The sequence below is a fragment of the Muntiacus reevesi genome, chromosome 17, assembly GCF_963930625.1.
Source record: "Muntiacus reevesi chromosome 17, mMunRee1.1, whole genome shotgun sequence".
In the NCBI taxonomy this organism is placed as follows: Eukaryota; Metazoa; Chordata; class Mammalia; order Artiodactyla; family Cervidae; genus Muntiacus; species Muntiacus reevesi.
The window spans coordinates 52045815-52060589 of NC_089265.1; the positions used below are offsets into that span (position 1 = coordinate 52045815).

The 14775-nt window shown below is 44.1% G+C and overlaps 1 protein-coding gene across 7 annotated transcripts in view; it reads left to right on the forward strand.

Annotated features, from left to right (window-relative positions):
* LOC136148383 (transducin-like enhancer protein 4) overlaps window positions 1–14775 on the forward strand; it is a 150025-nt gene that overhangs the window by 134115 nt on the left and 1135 nt on the right. For all 7 annotated transcript variants that reach the window (XM_065907889.1, XM_065907890.1, XM_065907893.1 and 4 more), the window contains 7 exons: window positions 173–366; window positions 869–945; window positions 8853–9102; window positions 10538–10785; window positions 12156–12303; window positions 13025–13175; window positions 13522–13598. In XM_065907889.1, coding sequence (XP_065763961.1) covers window positions 173–366; window positions 869–945; window positions 8853–9102; window positions 10538–10785; window positions 12156–12303; window positions 13025–13175; window positions 13522–13598 — 1145 coding nt within the window. The remainder of the gene's footprint in view (window positions 1–172; window positions 367–868; window positions 946–8852; window positions 9103–10537; window positions 10786–12155; window positions 12304–13024; window positions 13176–13521; window positions 13599–14775) is intronic.

Genomic DNA, 14775 nt, shown 5'->3' on the forward strand with positions numbered 1-14775 from the left:
CCTTGACGAAAGCTTGAATGACTTTTGTGAACATTAAAATAAGCTTATTTGAATTACAGATCCTATTTCTTAACATATGTAAGAGCATGTTACTCCTTGTATTCATTAGCCCTCATTATTATTTCCTGTGTGTATCCTTGGCTTTTCTCCTCCCTTCTGTTTGGGTCTGCAGCTTCAAGCCTACGAACCCCCATGGCAGTACCTTGTCCATACCCAACCCCGTTTGGGATCGTGCCACACGCGGGGATGAATGGGGAGCTGACCAGCCCCGGAGCTGCCTATGCGGGACTACATAACATCTCCCCGCAGATGAGCGCGGCTGCTGCTGCTGCTGCGGCGGCCGCCGCCTACGGGAGATCACCAGTGGTATGTTGTGAACTTTTACAGAATAGAAATATTTCAGAGCTCAGAAAATGGCCATGCGTATTTTTACCTAGGGTAGTTTTTATAGCTTGAGGTATCTATGGAGCAACCTGTGCTTACTTATAAATTAAACTGCATGTCATTATATTGTACGATTCATTTTCTTTCATAAGATAGGAGCAGTTTTTGTGTGTTATATTCCTTTAAAAAAATATTCAAACCTACAGAAATAGAGCAAATAATATAATAAATATAGGTCCCCTTTATTTGCATCATGAGCTTCAATAATAATACTGTTTTTTTAATGTTTGTTCCACCCCCAAGTATGTGACCATGAAATCGTGTACATCCTCCTGTCATCTCATCAGTGAATACTTGTATATTTATCTCTAAAATCCTATTTAAAAGCATCTATTCTCCTAGGATTTGGAAAGGTACTGAGTAGGATGAAATGAGTTAATGTAACTATGTTTATTTCTGCTGCCTTGCTTGGGAACAATTTTAGGTTGGATTTGATCCACACCATCACATGCGTGTGCCAGCGATACCTCCAAACCTGACAGGCATTCCAGGAGGAAAGCCGTGAGTACCAAGCCCTGTGTCTCGTGTTCACTGTGTGTCTGGGCCCTCACTGGCCCTTTAGACTCTGAGAGCTACTGGGCAGTGTTGGAAAGTTCTTTCAGCTTGCAGGGGTTTTTTGTTGTGGGGTTTTGGTTTTTCTTTTCAGAATTTTTTTCTTTTTTCTTTTTTTTTTTTTTTTAGCACAAGGCAAGAGGTAATGAGGTGGGGTTTTAGATTTTCAATTTAAAATCTCAAGCTTCTGATGTGGAAATGCAAATTGCTGGGGCATCTCTAGTAGTCAGATCTTCTCTACACCTGTTACTGATTTCAAGGCAATTCTTTCATTGTCTTGGGGGGAAAAGTCATCTTATGTGCAAACCTTGATGCTTAAAATTAGAGCATGTTAGGGAAAGACATGCCAAACTTCAAAGGCTGAAAAGAAAGAAGCTCATTTGTGTTTCTGGAAAAGGTGGCTTGCTGAGTTGGCTTCCTGTCCTGTGAACCGGGAATTTGGAGCCTCTGCAGTCATGGCCCCCTCCAGCCATGAAGGTGAAACACACGCAGCGGTTGTTCCTCTTCTTGTACGTGCTGATCTCTCGTGTGTCATTCCTTATCCTTCATTTTAACCCACTGCACCTGATTTTTATTACTGCCTATGCACACTTCTCTGCTCTTGGGGGCTCACAGTTTATGCTTGTTCAAGAAGTGATTGAAGATGTGTGCCAGCCTCCCCTTTCACTGACCCCCTCTTGCTTGTTTATTCACTGCTGCACTCTTAGGATTTCATTGTCACCCTGTTGTTTCCCTCCTATCTTCTTTTTTTCCCTGTGTTGCTGGCCCCGCAGCATTAAACATGCCTGACCTTGACCCCTCCTTCACTCTCCACCTCATGTCTCATGTTCTTGGCTCTTCCTCTGCAACTTCTCTGCAGACTCTACCCTAAACTTCCCTGTTGCGTCATGCACAGTATTGGTTCCATAGCCAGATTGCTCAGTAAATATTTGACTGATTAATAAGTGAGTCAAGGCAAACTAGACTTTGAGTTCCTTGAGAGTTGAAGGTATAAATATCAATTACCATAAAACTCTGTGTATTTGTGTGTGTTCAGTAAATAGTTGTTGATTGACTGACAAGTCTTGTTGACCAAGAACCCTGGTGTAATTGAAGGTGAAAGTTTGGTCTTTTTCAAGCAGTGACTAAACAACAAGGTCAATGATTAATCAAATAAACTGAATGCCTCCAAGTTTCATATAAACCTGTGGAAATGGAGAGGTTTCTTGAGGGGAGCAGTGTGGTCTGTTTCCAGGTACTGTGTGGAGTTACCGCCTAGTCACCAGGCAGGGGTACCCAGGGGTACCCAGTCACCAGGCAGGGGTACCTAGTGTAACCACTTCCAGGTGAGGTGGTGCATCACCCTTTCGGTAGGGCTGGTGGGTAACAGGATGGCTAAGAATTTTTGTTCCTGGAATTACCAGGTCACACCTAATGCAGTTGGCAAGTGACATCAGGAAACCCCAAAGAGAGCATGGTGTGTTCAACCAGGGGTTGGGTTCTGGAGTGTGATAGAGCCAAGGTTGGATTCTGACTCTACCGCTTGACACTAGGAAGGAGCTGACTTTATTCAGAGTTTCTCAACTTTGTGAGCCTCAGTTGGCTCATCTTAAAAACGGGGCTGGCACCTCCCTGATAAGAAGGGCATGAGGATGAGATGATATGATAGAGGCTTAGTACAGTGTTTGGTTTGCAGTGACTATTCAGTCACCTGCTGCATCATTTCCCCTTGAGCTTTGCCCAGGTTATTATCAGTTTTTCAATTGCTTATGCAATAGAACATAGTGGGAGGCAGAGATACTACAAGAAGATTAGACTGAGTATATTAGATTCCCTCTTCCTATCTTTGTGTGTCTTTAACAAGGCACCAAGACATACAAATTAGCACTCAGTATGCATATAGAGAGAAATACTTTTATTGTAGATTTTTACAGAAGAGATGATGTAACATGGCTTCTAGATCACAGGATAGAGAGTTGCGACACTTGTGCATGTTTTTCAACAGGAAAACTATCTTCTGTGCTAAAATATAAAACATAACAGAGCACCTAACGGCCTTCTTAATCACATACACAAAGGCACTGCTTTTCTTTAGAAGGACTTGAAACATTTGTGCCTCTCTCTCCTTGTTTTGTTTTGTTTTTTACAGAAAAAATGCTAGATATTATCACAAATTATAATTAAATGTGTGTTCCAAACTAATGAATAAAATAGCATTTACTTGCTAATTCACATTGGGTCCTCTTGTTTATTCTGGTGAATTAACAGAAGTTCCTCTCAATAAGTAACTGAAATGACAACAGAGTTTAATTTTAACATCAGCCAAAAGTGGACTTTTTTCCTCACATGCTACTTATATGAGGCTTTTATAAATAATATAAAAGTATTCAATTAAAACCATTGCGCTAATTATATTGTGGGAAATGGCATGTGACTTCAGCCATAACAAAAGGTCTCAGGTTTATGGGTTTTAAGCTGCTCACAATTCAGAAATTCTTCTCTGCTGTTGTTTTTATTTGCTTTTATAAAGCAAGATTTTTCAAAATAGGAAAAGTTCCTGGCACATAGTAATCTCTCAAGTTTTATTTGTTGGCTGGTTAACCTACTACCGGTGGGTTCATGTGCTCGCAGAACCCAATCTTCTGTCCTACTGAATGCTACATGGAGTGCAACAGCCAGACCTTTCTTTGTGAATTTAGGGTCTAGTTCAGTCTTGTGAGACATCAGATACTTGGAGAAGGTGTCATGAAGCTTGAAAGTGATGAGTATGATGTTACGGAACCAGGCCCCTCTCAGAGGGAGGAGGAGGAGGTACAGGTGGGGACGCCCAGAGCCTTCTGAGCTGTGCTGGGTTTTCATCCAAATCTGATGATCCAAGTAAAATAGCGTCCTCAACACACATGTTTTAAACAGGTCGATTTGCAGATGTCTGAATTGTTTGAAATATAGTTCCGTCAGGAAGTCCAAACTTCCTTTCTCTTGACCACCTCCTTTGGAGATCACTTGTAGTAGCTCTTTGTAGCTTCATCTGCCAAGAGGGAGAAAGAGAGACAGATGGGGTAGAGAGGGTGGGGGGCAGAGAGAGAGAGAGAGCTGAGTGTATGTATTTCTCTGGCTTCCTGCACCTGTTACTTCCAGCCCTGTATTTTCGTGATTTGTTGGACATCTCAGCTGGGCATCTTGAGTGTGTATTACTTGCAGTGCAAATTCATTATATTCACAGAGTGCTTCTCCAGATTTACCCAGTTTTCAGCGTACTCTGTTCCTTGTTCCCCTGTGCTCAGACGCTGTCATTATTGGCTTCTTCCTCACTTCTCTCCACTTAGGTCCTATAGGATTTTATATCCGCTGTTACTTCTCTTGTGCCATGCTTCTCCTTACCTGGTTCAGGTGCCCCATTGCCTCTCACCTAGATTATTGGAATAATTGTCTCCTATTCCTCCTATCTGTTGTACTCCTAGCCACCAAATTTATTCTGAGTGACTCTGCTCCTCCTCCTACAAGCATTCTTCAGTAAAATCTATCTGTGAAATTCTCAGGCTGACCTTCCGTACATTGTGTGTGTGTGAGAGAGAGAGATTTTATCAAGCTGGCTCCTTCACCACTTCGCTGTTTTGTGTCATTGCTGAATTCCTGAATTAAAACCAATCCAGGACTTCCCAAAATCATTTCACCTCATCCTTTCAGAGCTGTTTCCCTCCACCTGGAAGGGTTTTCCCATCTTCCTCCCTCTTTAGTGAAATCCTTCCATTCTCTAAAATCCATCTCCAGTACCATGTCTCATGAAACATAAAGTTTATTTTTGCTTTTTGAACCATGACAGAACTTCATTCTTCCATCTTGCACCTGGTATTGTAACCACTTTTATACTTTTCTCATCATACTTCCTAGATTATAAGTCACTTACGGGCAAGGCCAACATCTTACCTGATTTTGTATCTCGGCATGACATCCGTATCAGAATATATGTGAATAAGGAGTATTGATGCATTTAATTAGATAGAGAAAAAAGTGGATTTTTAAGCCTGCACCTCTCTCATTTCTAGAAAGGTTGGCTTTCATTACACGTTCCAGTACTTGTTGCTAGCTACACATTAGAGTTTGTTGAAATTTGATAATAAGTATGTACTATAGCTTTCTTTTTTCCAGTCTTAAGTATCATTTATATATATATATATATTTTTTTTTTTAATAGTAAACAGAGGGCTGCATTATACCCTTAATGCAAGTAGACTCTTGAAATTCTTAATTCAGGGAGTTCCAGGAACATAGTAGGTGCCAGAGACGTTGGGGTTGAGGTGAAGGGCGTCCTGTGAAAACCTCGAAAAAATTATGTGGTTTCTTAACTAAATTCTCAAGGCTCTTTAAAAATCACTAGTTATTCTGGAGCGGAGTGAAGGGATATCTTTTCAAGGAGATTATCATTAAGAATGTATAACACCATCTCTAAACTTGGAATAATCTTCCTGCTTTCTTTAAGATTTACTTCATGGCCTCTTAATTGCTAAATCCATTAGCCTTTGTCTCCCCTCAGAATTTCTCTGCTGAGGAGACTCTCCACCTGCAGCGCTCCACGGGCCGCCCTGTGATTTACTTCCCGTCAGCCTTCCTCGGAGCCAGTGGCAGGCTTACAAAGGCTGTGCCGCCCTCCCCACCTCCCGTTCCATTCTGGTGTCTTCCAGAACTGAACTCACTCTGCCTTCACGTGAAAACCCAACCCATCTCAGATGTGTGCCTGAGTCTCCACCCCCGCTTCTGCCTTGTTGGGAGATATCTCCGTTATTAAGACTTTACACTTGGCTTGGGGTCTTCCTCCACTCAGAGGCTACCGTCATCCTGGGTGTCAGTGGTACGCAAGATCAGCCCTTCCGTAACCTTATCTCAGGCCTTGGACCACATCGTCTCTAATGAACTTCTGTCCTCTTTGACATCATTTATCTACTTAATAGAGCCCAGGGAAGACCTTGTCATCACTTTCCACTGTGTCACCTCCATGAGCCCCACATGCCATCGAGAATAGCGTTCTCTGCCTCTGTGCAGCCACAGAAATCTTTGGAATTGCAAATCTCTTCCCAGCTTTCTTACTGTCTCTCAAGCGTAGGATACCAGCTTCTCCCCTAGATTGCCACGTTAGTCCCCTGACTGGTTTTCCTCCTTCTGCAGTCCATTCTCACCCACCAGCTAGAACGACCCTTTGAAAGCATGAAGTGAGTTGCATCACTCCCTGCCCTACCCAGAAGTCTCCAGTGACTTCCGTCTGCTCGGAGTAACGGCCCACAGTCCACAGCACAGCCTCTGAGGCCTTTTTAGCATGGGTCCTGCCTCTTCCTCCAGCCTCTCACTCTCCAGGGAGTGCTTGCTGGCCTCCTCCTCACATGGCTCTTCTTCTAGAGCTTCAGATTTGCTGTTCCCATCCTGGCATACCCTCCTCTCTATATGTGAGACTGCGTCCTGCCTTCAGGCCTCAGCTTGTACACTGCCTCAGACCTCACTGTGCACCTTTCGTCTCTCTTATCTGAAACTCTATGTGTGTGTGTGTGTGAGAGAGAGAGAGAGAGAGAGAGAGAGAGAGCTGCTTTCTGAGGTTATTTATTTATTTGCTTATATATTCTCTCTCTTTCCTTCTAGGATGTAGGCTCTGGAGATAGGGACTTTATCTATGTTGTTCACCTCTGATTCCCCACCATCTGATGGTACTTGGCACATACTGGGTATTTATTTAGTAACTATTTTCTGACTGAGTAGTGTAGACATTCTGCCTCCCTCTGGCCTTCAGTTGACCATCCTCTTCCTCCTCAGATCATCTTCCTTTCTTGGCCAAGGTAATTTAACACCTGTTCTTTATATCGCAGCCCAATTGGCCCAAATGGGGCAATTTTCCCTGTTCTTCTCACTTTGTCAAATTCTCCATTGTTCATAGCACTGACCATATGACAGCTTTATTTATGTGAGTATCTCACTGATGCACCAGTGTATCAGCCCCTCAGTCCATCTGCCAACTACCCCAGCGCCCAGAATGTAACTTTAGGAGAACAGGGGACATGTGGGGTTTTTTTCTCTTCGTTGCATCAAGTGCATCATGTACTGGGATACCCGAGAAATAAGTTATTGACCATCTATGCCACCTTTGCATGTTATCATGTCTCCTGATTTTCTTTTTCTCTGACTGCTCTTGCTGGGGTCCCCTAAATGTTGTAAGCATTTTCTTAAGTTCTGTGTCTAGTCTGCTCATTGCATAATCTGCCTCAGGTTTACCCTTTTCTGCTCCTTTAGCTTCAGCTCTCCCCACTTTGTGAATGAGCATACAGTGATCTTTCTGACATAACCTCTCTTCTGAATCACAGTACTCAACTTCCGGTTAAGATGTTTGATTCCTCACCTGCCCTCAAGTTGAAGAAAACCATACTGTTTACCTCCCCACATGTCTCCCCTTTGGTTATGCCTCCCTGTCACCCTCACTGATGCATGTTGCAGCCTTGCTAGTCAGTTGGTTCCAAGCCTGAGCACCCTTCTCAGCATCTGTCTCTCCCAGGCCACACATCCAACACATCTCCAAGTCCTGCTGCTTTGACCAAAGAAATCTATTTCTTGGTTTCCCAGCTTCCCACCACTTCCCCCCTCAGCAATCTGACATATTGCTTCTCTTCCATATCCCAGTTCTCAGTGTAGTCTACAGAGCAAGAGAAAGCCCTCTGCCCTCTGGTCCCTAAATCTTTCACAGCTTTATCCTTTCTGGGGACTATCAAGACGTTGTTGATGATATTCTCTCAGTAATGGGTCAGATTTGGATGCGTGTGGCTATTTTGTAGACTTTTGCACTAAGGAACTAGAAACTGTTTTGATTCTAAAACTTCCTGATAAATCCAGGCTCCTGTCCTTTGTCTATCCATAAATGCTTTTCCTTGGTATGTCTTTCATAAACTCCTTTCCGTAAACAGAGCACATTCTAAAGCTCCATGCCAAGGAACATGACATCATTTCCAAAGTGGACTGCTGCCCATGACGTTCCCCGAGACAGGCCCTGCTCCCTCCTGCTCACTGCCAACATCTCCCACCTCCTGGAACCCAACTTGCATCATAACAGGCTCACTTGTCATCTGTTCCCTGAATTCAGTGCCTTAAGAATAGAGGTGTCTACTGAGGGAGGTGCTTGAACTTAAGTGAACTAAATGCTTTTACAACTAGAGGGTTTTCCTTGGAAATGATTTGGAAATGGAGCTGATGATATGCACTAACAGGTGGGCATCTGGGGCAGTCACACAGGAGGCCTTTTTAGGTTCTGATTCCTTTGGGAATTACTGGGATTTGTTATTGTCAAGTCTGATGGAACTTTATCCAAAAAAAAAAGCGTTTTTATTCTTTTTGGTGGCTCATATGCTGTTTCACCATGTAGGCTTAAAGCATTGTAATGCGTTAAAAGTTCATAATTTGAGCTTATTGATTTTCATTAGTAAGTCACTTGATTGGAGTGAGGTGATCTATAGGTTAAAATTTTATCACAGGCTTCTGAATCACCTGAATTATGAGGCAATGCATTTGCAAAGCGACTGGAAGTGTAGATAGTATACTGGGCGTTGGTAATCTTATTTAGTTCTCTGAGAAGTATAGGTAGCATTCACTCCATTGTAAAGGTAGAGACTGCGTCATCACTGGTGTCATACAGCAGGTAGCGAAGAGCTGACCTGACACTTGGTCAGAGACTTGGCTCTATAGCTCTGAAAGTTAAGTTCTTTCCACCATATTCATTAAATTTGACCGGTTTGCAAATCATGAGTAGCTCTGAAAATGTTTTATTTCTCATCTCATTGCAGTGATCAGTTAAGTAACAGTTTTCACATTCTCCTTTTTCCTGTCTTGTCTCCTCCCCACTGTCTTAGGGCATACTCCTTCCACGTTACCGCAGACGGTCAGATGCAGCCCGTCCCCTTCCCCCCAGACGCCCTGATCGGCCCCGGCATCCCCCGACACGCTCGCCAGATCAACACCCTGAGCCATGGGGAGGTGGTGTGCGCGGTGACCATCAGCAACCCCACGCGACACGTGTACACGGGCGGGAAGGGCTGCGTCAAGGTCTGGGACATCAGCCACCCTGGCAACAAGAGCCCCGTCTCTCAGCTCGACTGTCTGGTGAGTGAACATGTTTTAAGCCTTCATTCACAAAATAGGCTGGATGTACCAACAGCACGCAGATTGATCCCAAGTGGGTGGCTGTCTTCAGTGGTTCGTGGTTTTTAACTCGCCTCTTGTCTTCTTTGAGTGACTCCAGGTAGATTCATCTGGTTTGTCACATGTGGCATGTACTCCAGTAGTTTTCTTTCACCCTCCCCAGTTTCTGGGAGCAGGCACTTTACTTGTTTTCCTGTCCGATTAAAAAAGTTTAAGAAAACTAAGACAGGACTTCCTTTGAAGTCTGCACTAGACTCTGCACTAGAGGGATGGGTTTAGTCTGTGGTTGGAGAACTAAAATTCCATATGCCACTTGGCGGTAGCCCAAAATAAAGACTAAGAGCCCATGGTGGTTTCTGTGAGAGTGCTCCCAAGTATCAAAATCCATCACTTTTGAAGACAAGCAACTTAATACTTCATGTGATAAACGCTGCTGTTACTACTGCTAAGTTACTTCAGTCATGTCCAACTCTGTGCGACCCCATCCCTGGGATTCTCCTGGCAAGAACACTGAAGTGGGTTGCCATTTCCTTCTCCAATGCATAAAAGTGAAAAGTGAAAGTGAAGTCGCTCAGTCGTGTCCGACTCTTGGCGACCCCATGGACTGCAGCCCACCAGGCTCCTCCATCCATGGGATTTTCCAGACAAGAGCACTGGAGTGGGGTGCCATCGCCTTCTCCGGTGATAAACGCTAGCTACCCCCTTATCTGTCTCATGGGTATTCGTCTTTCAGTTACTTAAGAAATTTCAGTTTGATTTTCTTCCTTGGGTAAACAGGAGAATTTTTGCAGCAGCACAGAGCTAGATCAGTTCACCGTAGTTACACAAGACTCCCCTAGCCTCATGAGCTGAGGACTTGTCTTTTTTCCTGCCACTTAGCACACCTTGGCCAAGCCTTGCCTCCGGTTGGGCCTGCTTAATGAAGCCCACAGTGTCCCTCGGCCAGGTAATGCCGGGCCTGGCGACTGGAAGGGACTGCAAGGTGTCTGAGTCCTTGGCACTTTCTTGGCGGCAGAGAAGCAGGGCCTTGCAGCAGCCAGATCTCTGTACCCAGTTCCCAGGCCTGGCTGCTCCAGGGTGATGAGGGCTGCTGAGTCTGTAGGTGCAAATGACTCTGGCGGCTGGTTGACTTGCTGGTGGTGGGAGTGGGTCTAGATCTTTGTATTTTCATGCTAATTAAGATTAAATATCTCAGTACTAAATTTTGTAGATCAAGTTTAAGTACTTCCTTAATTTCATGTAATTTGCTAGCATTAATCCACTTTATCATTGTCATAAGTGAAAATGGCTCATTAAAGCCAGGAGGGAACACAATACTTTTATGGATTTCTGCTCTCATGTTAATGCTGTTTTCCTTTCCTCATGAGTAACCTCTTGATGGGTTTTGTCTCTACAGAACAGGGATAACTACATCCGTTCCTGCCGATTGCTCCCTGATGGTCGTACCCTAATTGTGGGAGGGGAAGCCAGTACCCTGTCCATCTGGGACCTGGCGGCTCCCACCCCGCGCATCAAGGCAGAACTGACGTCCTCGGCCCCCGCCTGCTACGCCCTGGCCATCAGCCCCGACTCCAAGGTCTGCTTCTCCTGCTGCAGCGACGGCAACATCGCCGTGTGGGACCTGCACAACCAGACGCTGGTGAGGTGAGTCAGCAGGACCCCGCGCCAGGGCCGAGGACTTAACTGTGCTGTGCCAGGGAGCTGTGTGTGTGTATTTTCAAAAAGATGAAATACAACTGTCTTACTCAAATTGTTAAGAGGAGAGAGCCATTTTAAGATGCCGTAAAATCTTGTTTTCTGCACCATTTGAACTTTATTGGATAAGGATTTCTTTGTTCTTTTTTTTTTTGAATTATACTAAGCACATCCAATTCATATTTTAAAATATGAGGTCGATTTTGCATAATTAATACATGTAAGGTGTCCATGAGCTCATTAGACACCTATAATTTGCCATCTGTGCTAACAAACCATCCTTGTTGATAGACACTTGTTGAGAAGGTTCACCATGTGTGGCTCTCTCCTTGGTGCCATGTGTAGCTGACACATTCTTTCCTTTTGACAAATAATTGTCGAGCTTCTACACTGGACCCAGGTGTTGCGTCTGGTGTACCTCACCCTGAAATGGTGTAGATGATCTAGTCCCACCTTTCAGAACGAATAGAAGTAATGGTATTTGTGTAGAAATGAGGTGATACAGGATTGGCACTGATAGGAAAAACCCTGAAGCACATGTGATCCTCAGGCGTCAACACTTGGGAGAGCAGGAAACAAGAGGTGTGAACCGCTGAAGGGTCTGCGGAGATTGTGATGGAGCCCAGCGACAGGGTGAAGGAGAAGACACCCCTGCCGTCCATCTGTAACTTATTTTGCAGGATGCAACTCTATGAGTGATTCCAAAAACAAAGTAGTCATGACTTTTTTTCCTTTAGGGTAAGGTTCTTATGAGGAACTGCTTCTAATCCCCATCCCCAGCACCCGTTTCTTACACATTTTATGTGCTCCTTGGGCAGCCTCATATGGTTGTATTGTTGCTCAATGGCAGAATTTGTCCTGCCCTTTCCTATGCCCCCCCTCCCCCCACCCCCAGAGCTTTCCGAAGGGAAAGATCTGCTGCACCCTCCTACCTTCTCTCCTTCTTTCATATCCCAAGGATAGAGTAGGTCTCAGATGGTATATTTGATTAATTCATATTCATGTAGCTGTGTTCTCTTGTTTCAGATGGACATCTTTTTCCTATCAGTTATTTCAGTCATGTTTTAGCATATGAGTAATTTGAAGAGTACTTCCTAAGTTTTCATAAATAAAAAGTGCAGGAGATTCAGCATCTCAATTAAACTTTAATCTCTCTACATATATGCTCTGTTATTATTTTGAATAATAGAAAACCTAATAAACCAAAAGGACATCTACCAATCAGGCCTGCAGTGAAACTGATGACTGAGGAATTCTAAACTAAGTTCACCTAAAAACTTACAAAGTTCAAGGACTTTTCTCCGTGTTGGCATCCTTAGGCAGTTCCAGGGCCACACGGACGGGGCCAGCTGTATCGACATCTCCAACGATGGCACCAAGCTGTGGACAGGCGGCTTGGACAACACGGTCCGGTCGTGGGACCTGCGCGAGGGGCGGCAGCTGCAGCAGCACGACTTCACCTCCCAGGTGTGGCCCCAGCACGTGCCGTCTTAGAGACTGGGTTGTGTGGGATATGGGAGAGACTTGAGCAGCAGCTCGTTCACCACGTGACCAGGTGGCACGGGTGGTAAAGAACCCGCCTGCTGATGCAAGAGACATAAGAGATGCGGGTTCGATCCCTGGTTGGGAAGATCCCCTGGAGGGGGAGGACATGGCAACCCATTCCAGTATTCTTGCTGGAACATCCAATAGACAGAGGAGCCTGGTGGGCTGCAGTCCATAGGGTTGCAGAGGATCGGACACGACTGAAGTGACTTAGCACGCACATGACTTTGTGAGATACATGAGAGATTTCAACAGCAGTGCCTTTACCGTGTGACATTCACTTTTGACGCTGAATTAGATAAGGGAAATTTTATTATTTATTGCCAAAATACAATGGTGTATATTTTATTGACAGGTTTTTTTTTTATCTTGTTTATTACAAGCTTTTTGCAAATTTTTATTTCTATGACCATTACTCTGTAGACCTTTGCATTTCTCACAATTGATTAGTAAGTTAGATTGTGGACATCTGACTCATTACTTGGGGTTACACGTTTGCCTTTGATTTCTTCCTGCACAATTCCCATTGTCTTGATGTCCTTCATCATATAAGTAGTAGCCCCAGAGGAAGCAGTGCCTCGCCTCCCTGTTAAAGGAAGTGCATCCTCTGTAGCACCGTCATTGTCACCTGTTTCCATTCTAGATCTTTTCTCTGGGCTACTGCCCAACTGGAGAGTGGCTGGCCGTGGGGATGGAGAACAGCAACGTGGAGGTGCTGCACGTCACCAAGCCCGACAAGTACCAGCTCCATCTGCACGAGAGCTGCGTGCTGTCGCTCAAGTTCGCCCACTGCGGTAAGCGCGCCGTGTCGGCCGTCTGCCCTTGCGCCGTCCTGCTGCTGCATTGAGTCAGGGCTTCAGTCAGGGGTGTGTCCCTCCTCGGAATCCTCCTCCTTTCTCACACACGCCTGCTTCCCTAATACTGTGTCATTTTCTGGTGTCTATCTCCTTCATCCCTGTCCTAAGTATAAATAACTCATGTACACAGTGTGAGAGTGGCCTTTATTTTTCCAGTGAAGAGAAACTCTTACTTGTTTCAGATTGGGTAAGTTTTCTGTGTATCATTGATGCTCTGTAACACAAATCTTGGGATTCTCAAAGAGTAATAAACACTGCCCTTTTTGAAACCCTATTTCTTTAGGCAAATGGTTTGTAAGCACGGGAAAGGACAACCTTCTGAATGCCTGGAGAACACCTTATGGGGCCAGTATATTCCAGGTAACGCTTCGCGTGTGTAGCCTTCACTCCCAGTATGCTCGCCGCATGGTTCTCTGTGCTCTGGTTCTCTCTCCTGTTTACATGCTACAAGTTTCATGTCTGCTCTGAAATTTCATTTTTTGCACTGTGGCTTTTAAAAATTTTGTGTAAAATTTGAGCATTTTGCTTTAATACTAATTAGCATCTTATTAATATTTCTGTCCCCACTACCCCAAAAAGAGTGCTATAGGAAACTAAGGAATTTGGACTAATTTTATAAACTTTTATTAACTCAGTGGTACTTTGTGTAGTTTGTGGAATTATTTGTAGGAGAACTGGATTGTTGGCATGATACACACACACACGTCTCATCTCTCTTGCTAGTATGTGAGAATTTCATAAGCAAGTCAAAGATTTCCTTTTTAACCTTATGTATTTGGGATGCTATTTCCTAGGTGGTTTTAGGAATAGCATAATAGATTTGCAACCTTCTTGACCACGTGGTATTAAGTCATCATAGAGGAGATTAATTCATTTGAATCTAAAACTGCATATATTGAGTGCAAGTATTGTGCAAGGTAATAAAACAAAAATAGCATATTCATGCTGTCTTGGAGTTTATAATGTAATCGAGGAGTTTTTGTATCATAGCTTTTGGACAGTCCCAGCCAGCACTTTTTTAAAAGATGTATTTATTTTTGGCTGTGCTGGGTCTCTGCTGCTGTGTGCGGACTTTCTCTAGTCGCAGTGTGCAGGCTTCTCATTGTGGTAGCCTCTTTTGTTGCGGAGTGTGGGATCGAGGCTCCTGGGCTCGGTAGTTGCGACTTTGGGGCCCTAGAGTGTGGGCTGAGTAGTTGCTGTACACGGGTTTTGCTGCCGCAAAGCCTGTAGAATCTTCCTGGACCAGAGATGGAACTCATGTCCCCACATGAGCACGCAGATTCTTAACCACTGGACTACCAGGGAAGTCCCCAACCAGCACTTTTTTGAAAAATGAAAATATTTTAAGAGTATATCTTTTTATCATAAGCGTGTTGTATCTGCTGGTTTGGGGAGTAAAATGTATTTAATTCAGGTTGCGATCTGAACGTTTGAGAAATGCTGGTAGTAGGTTAGCATCTACATGTCAAATATTTATTTATTTTTTTTAACTATTCAAAGCCCCAGTAAAATCTTGTGGGATTTGTTTGTTTATTTA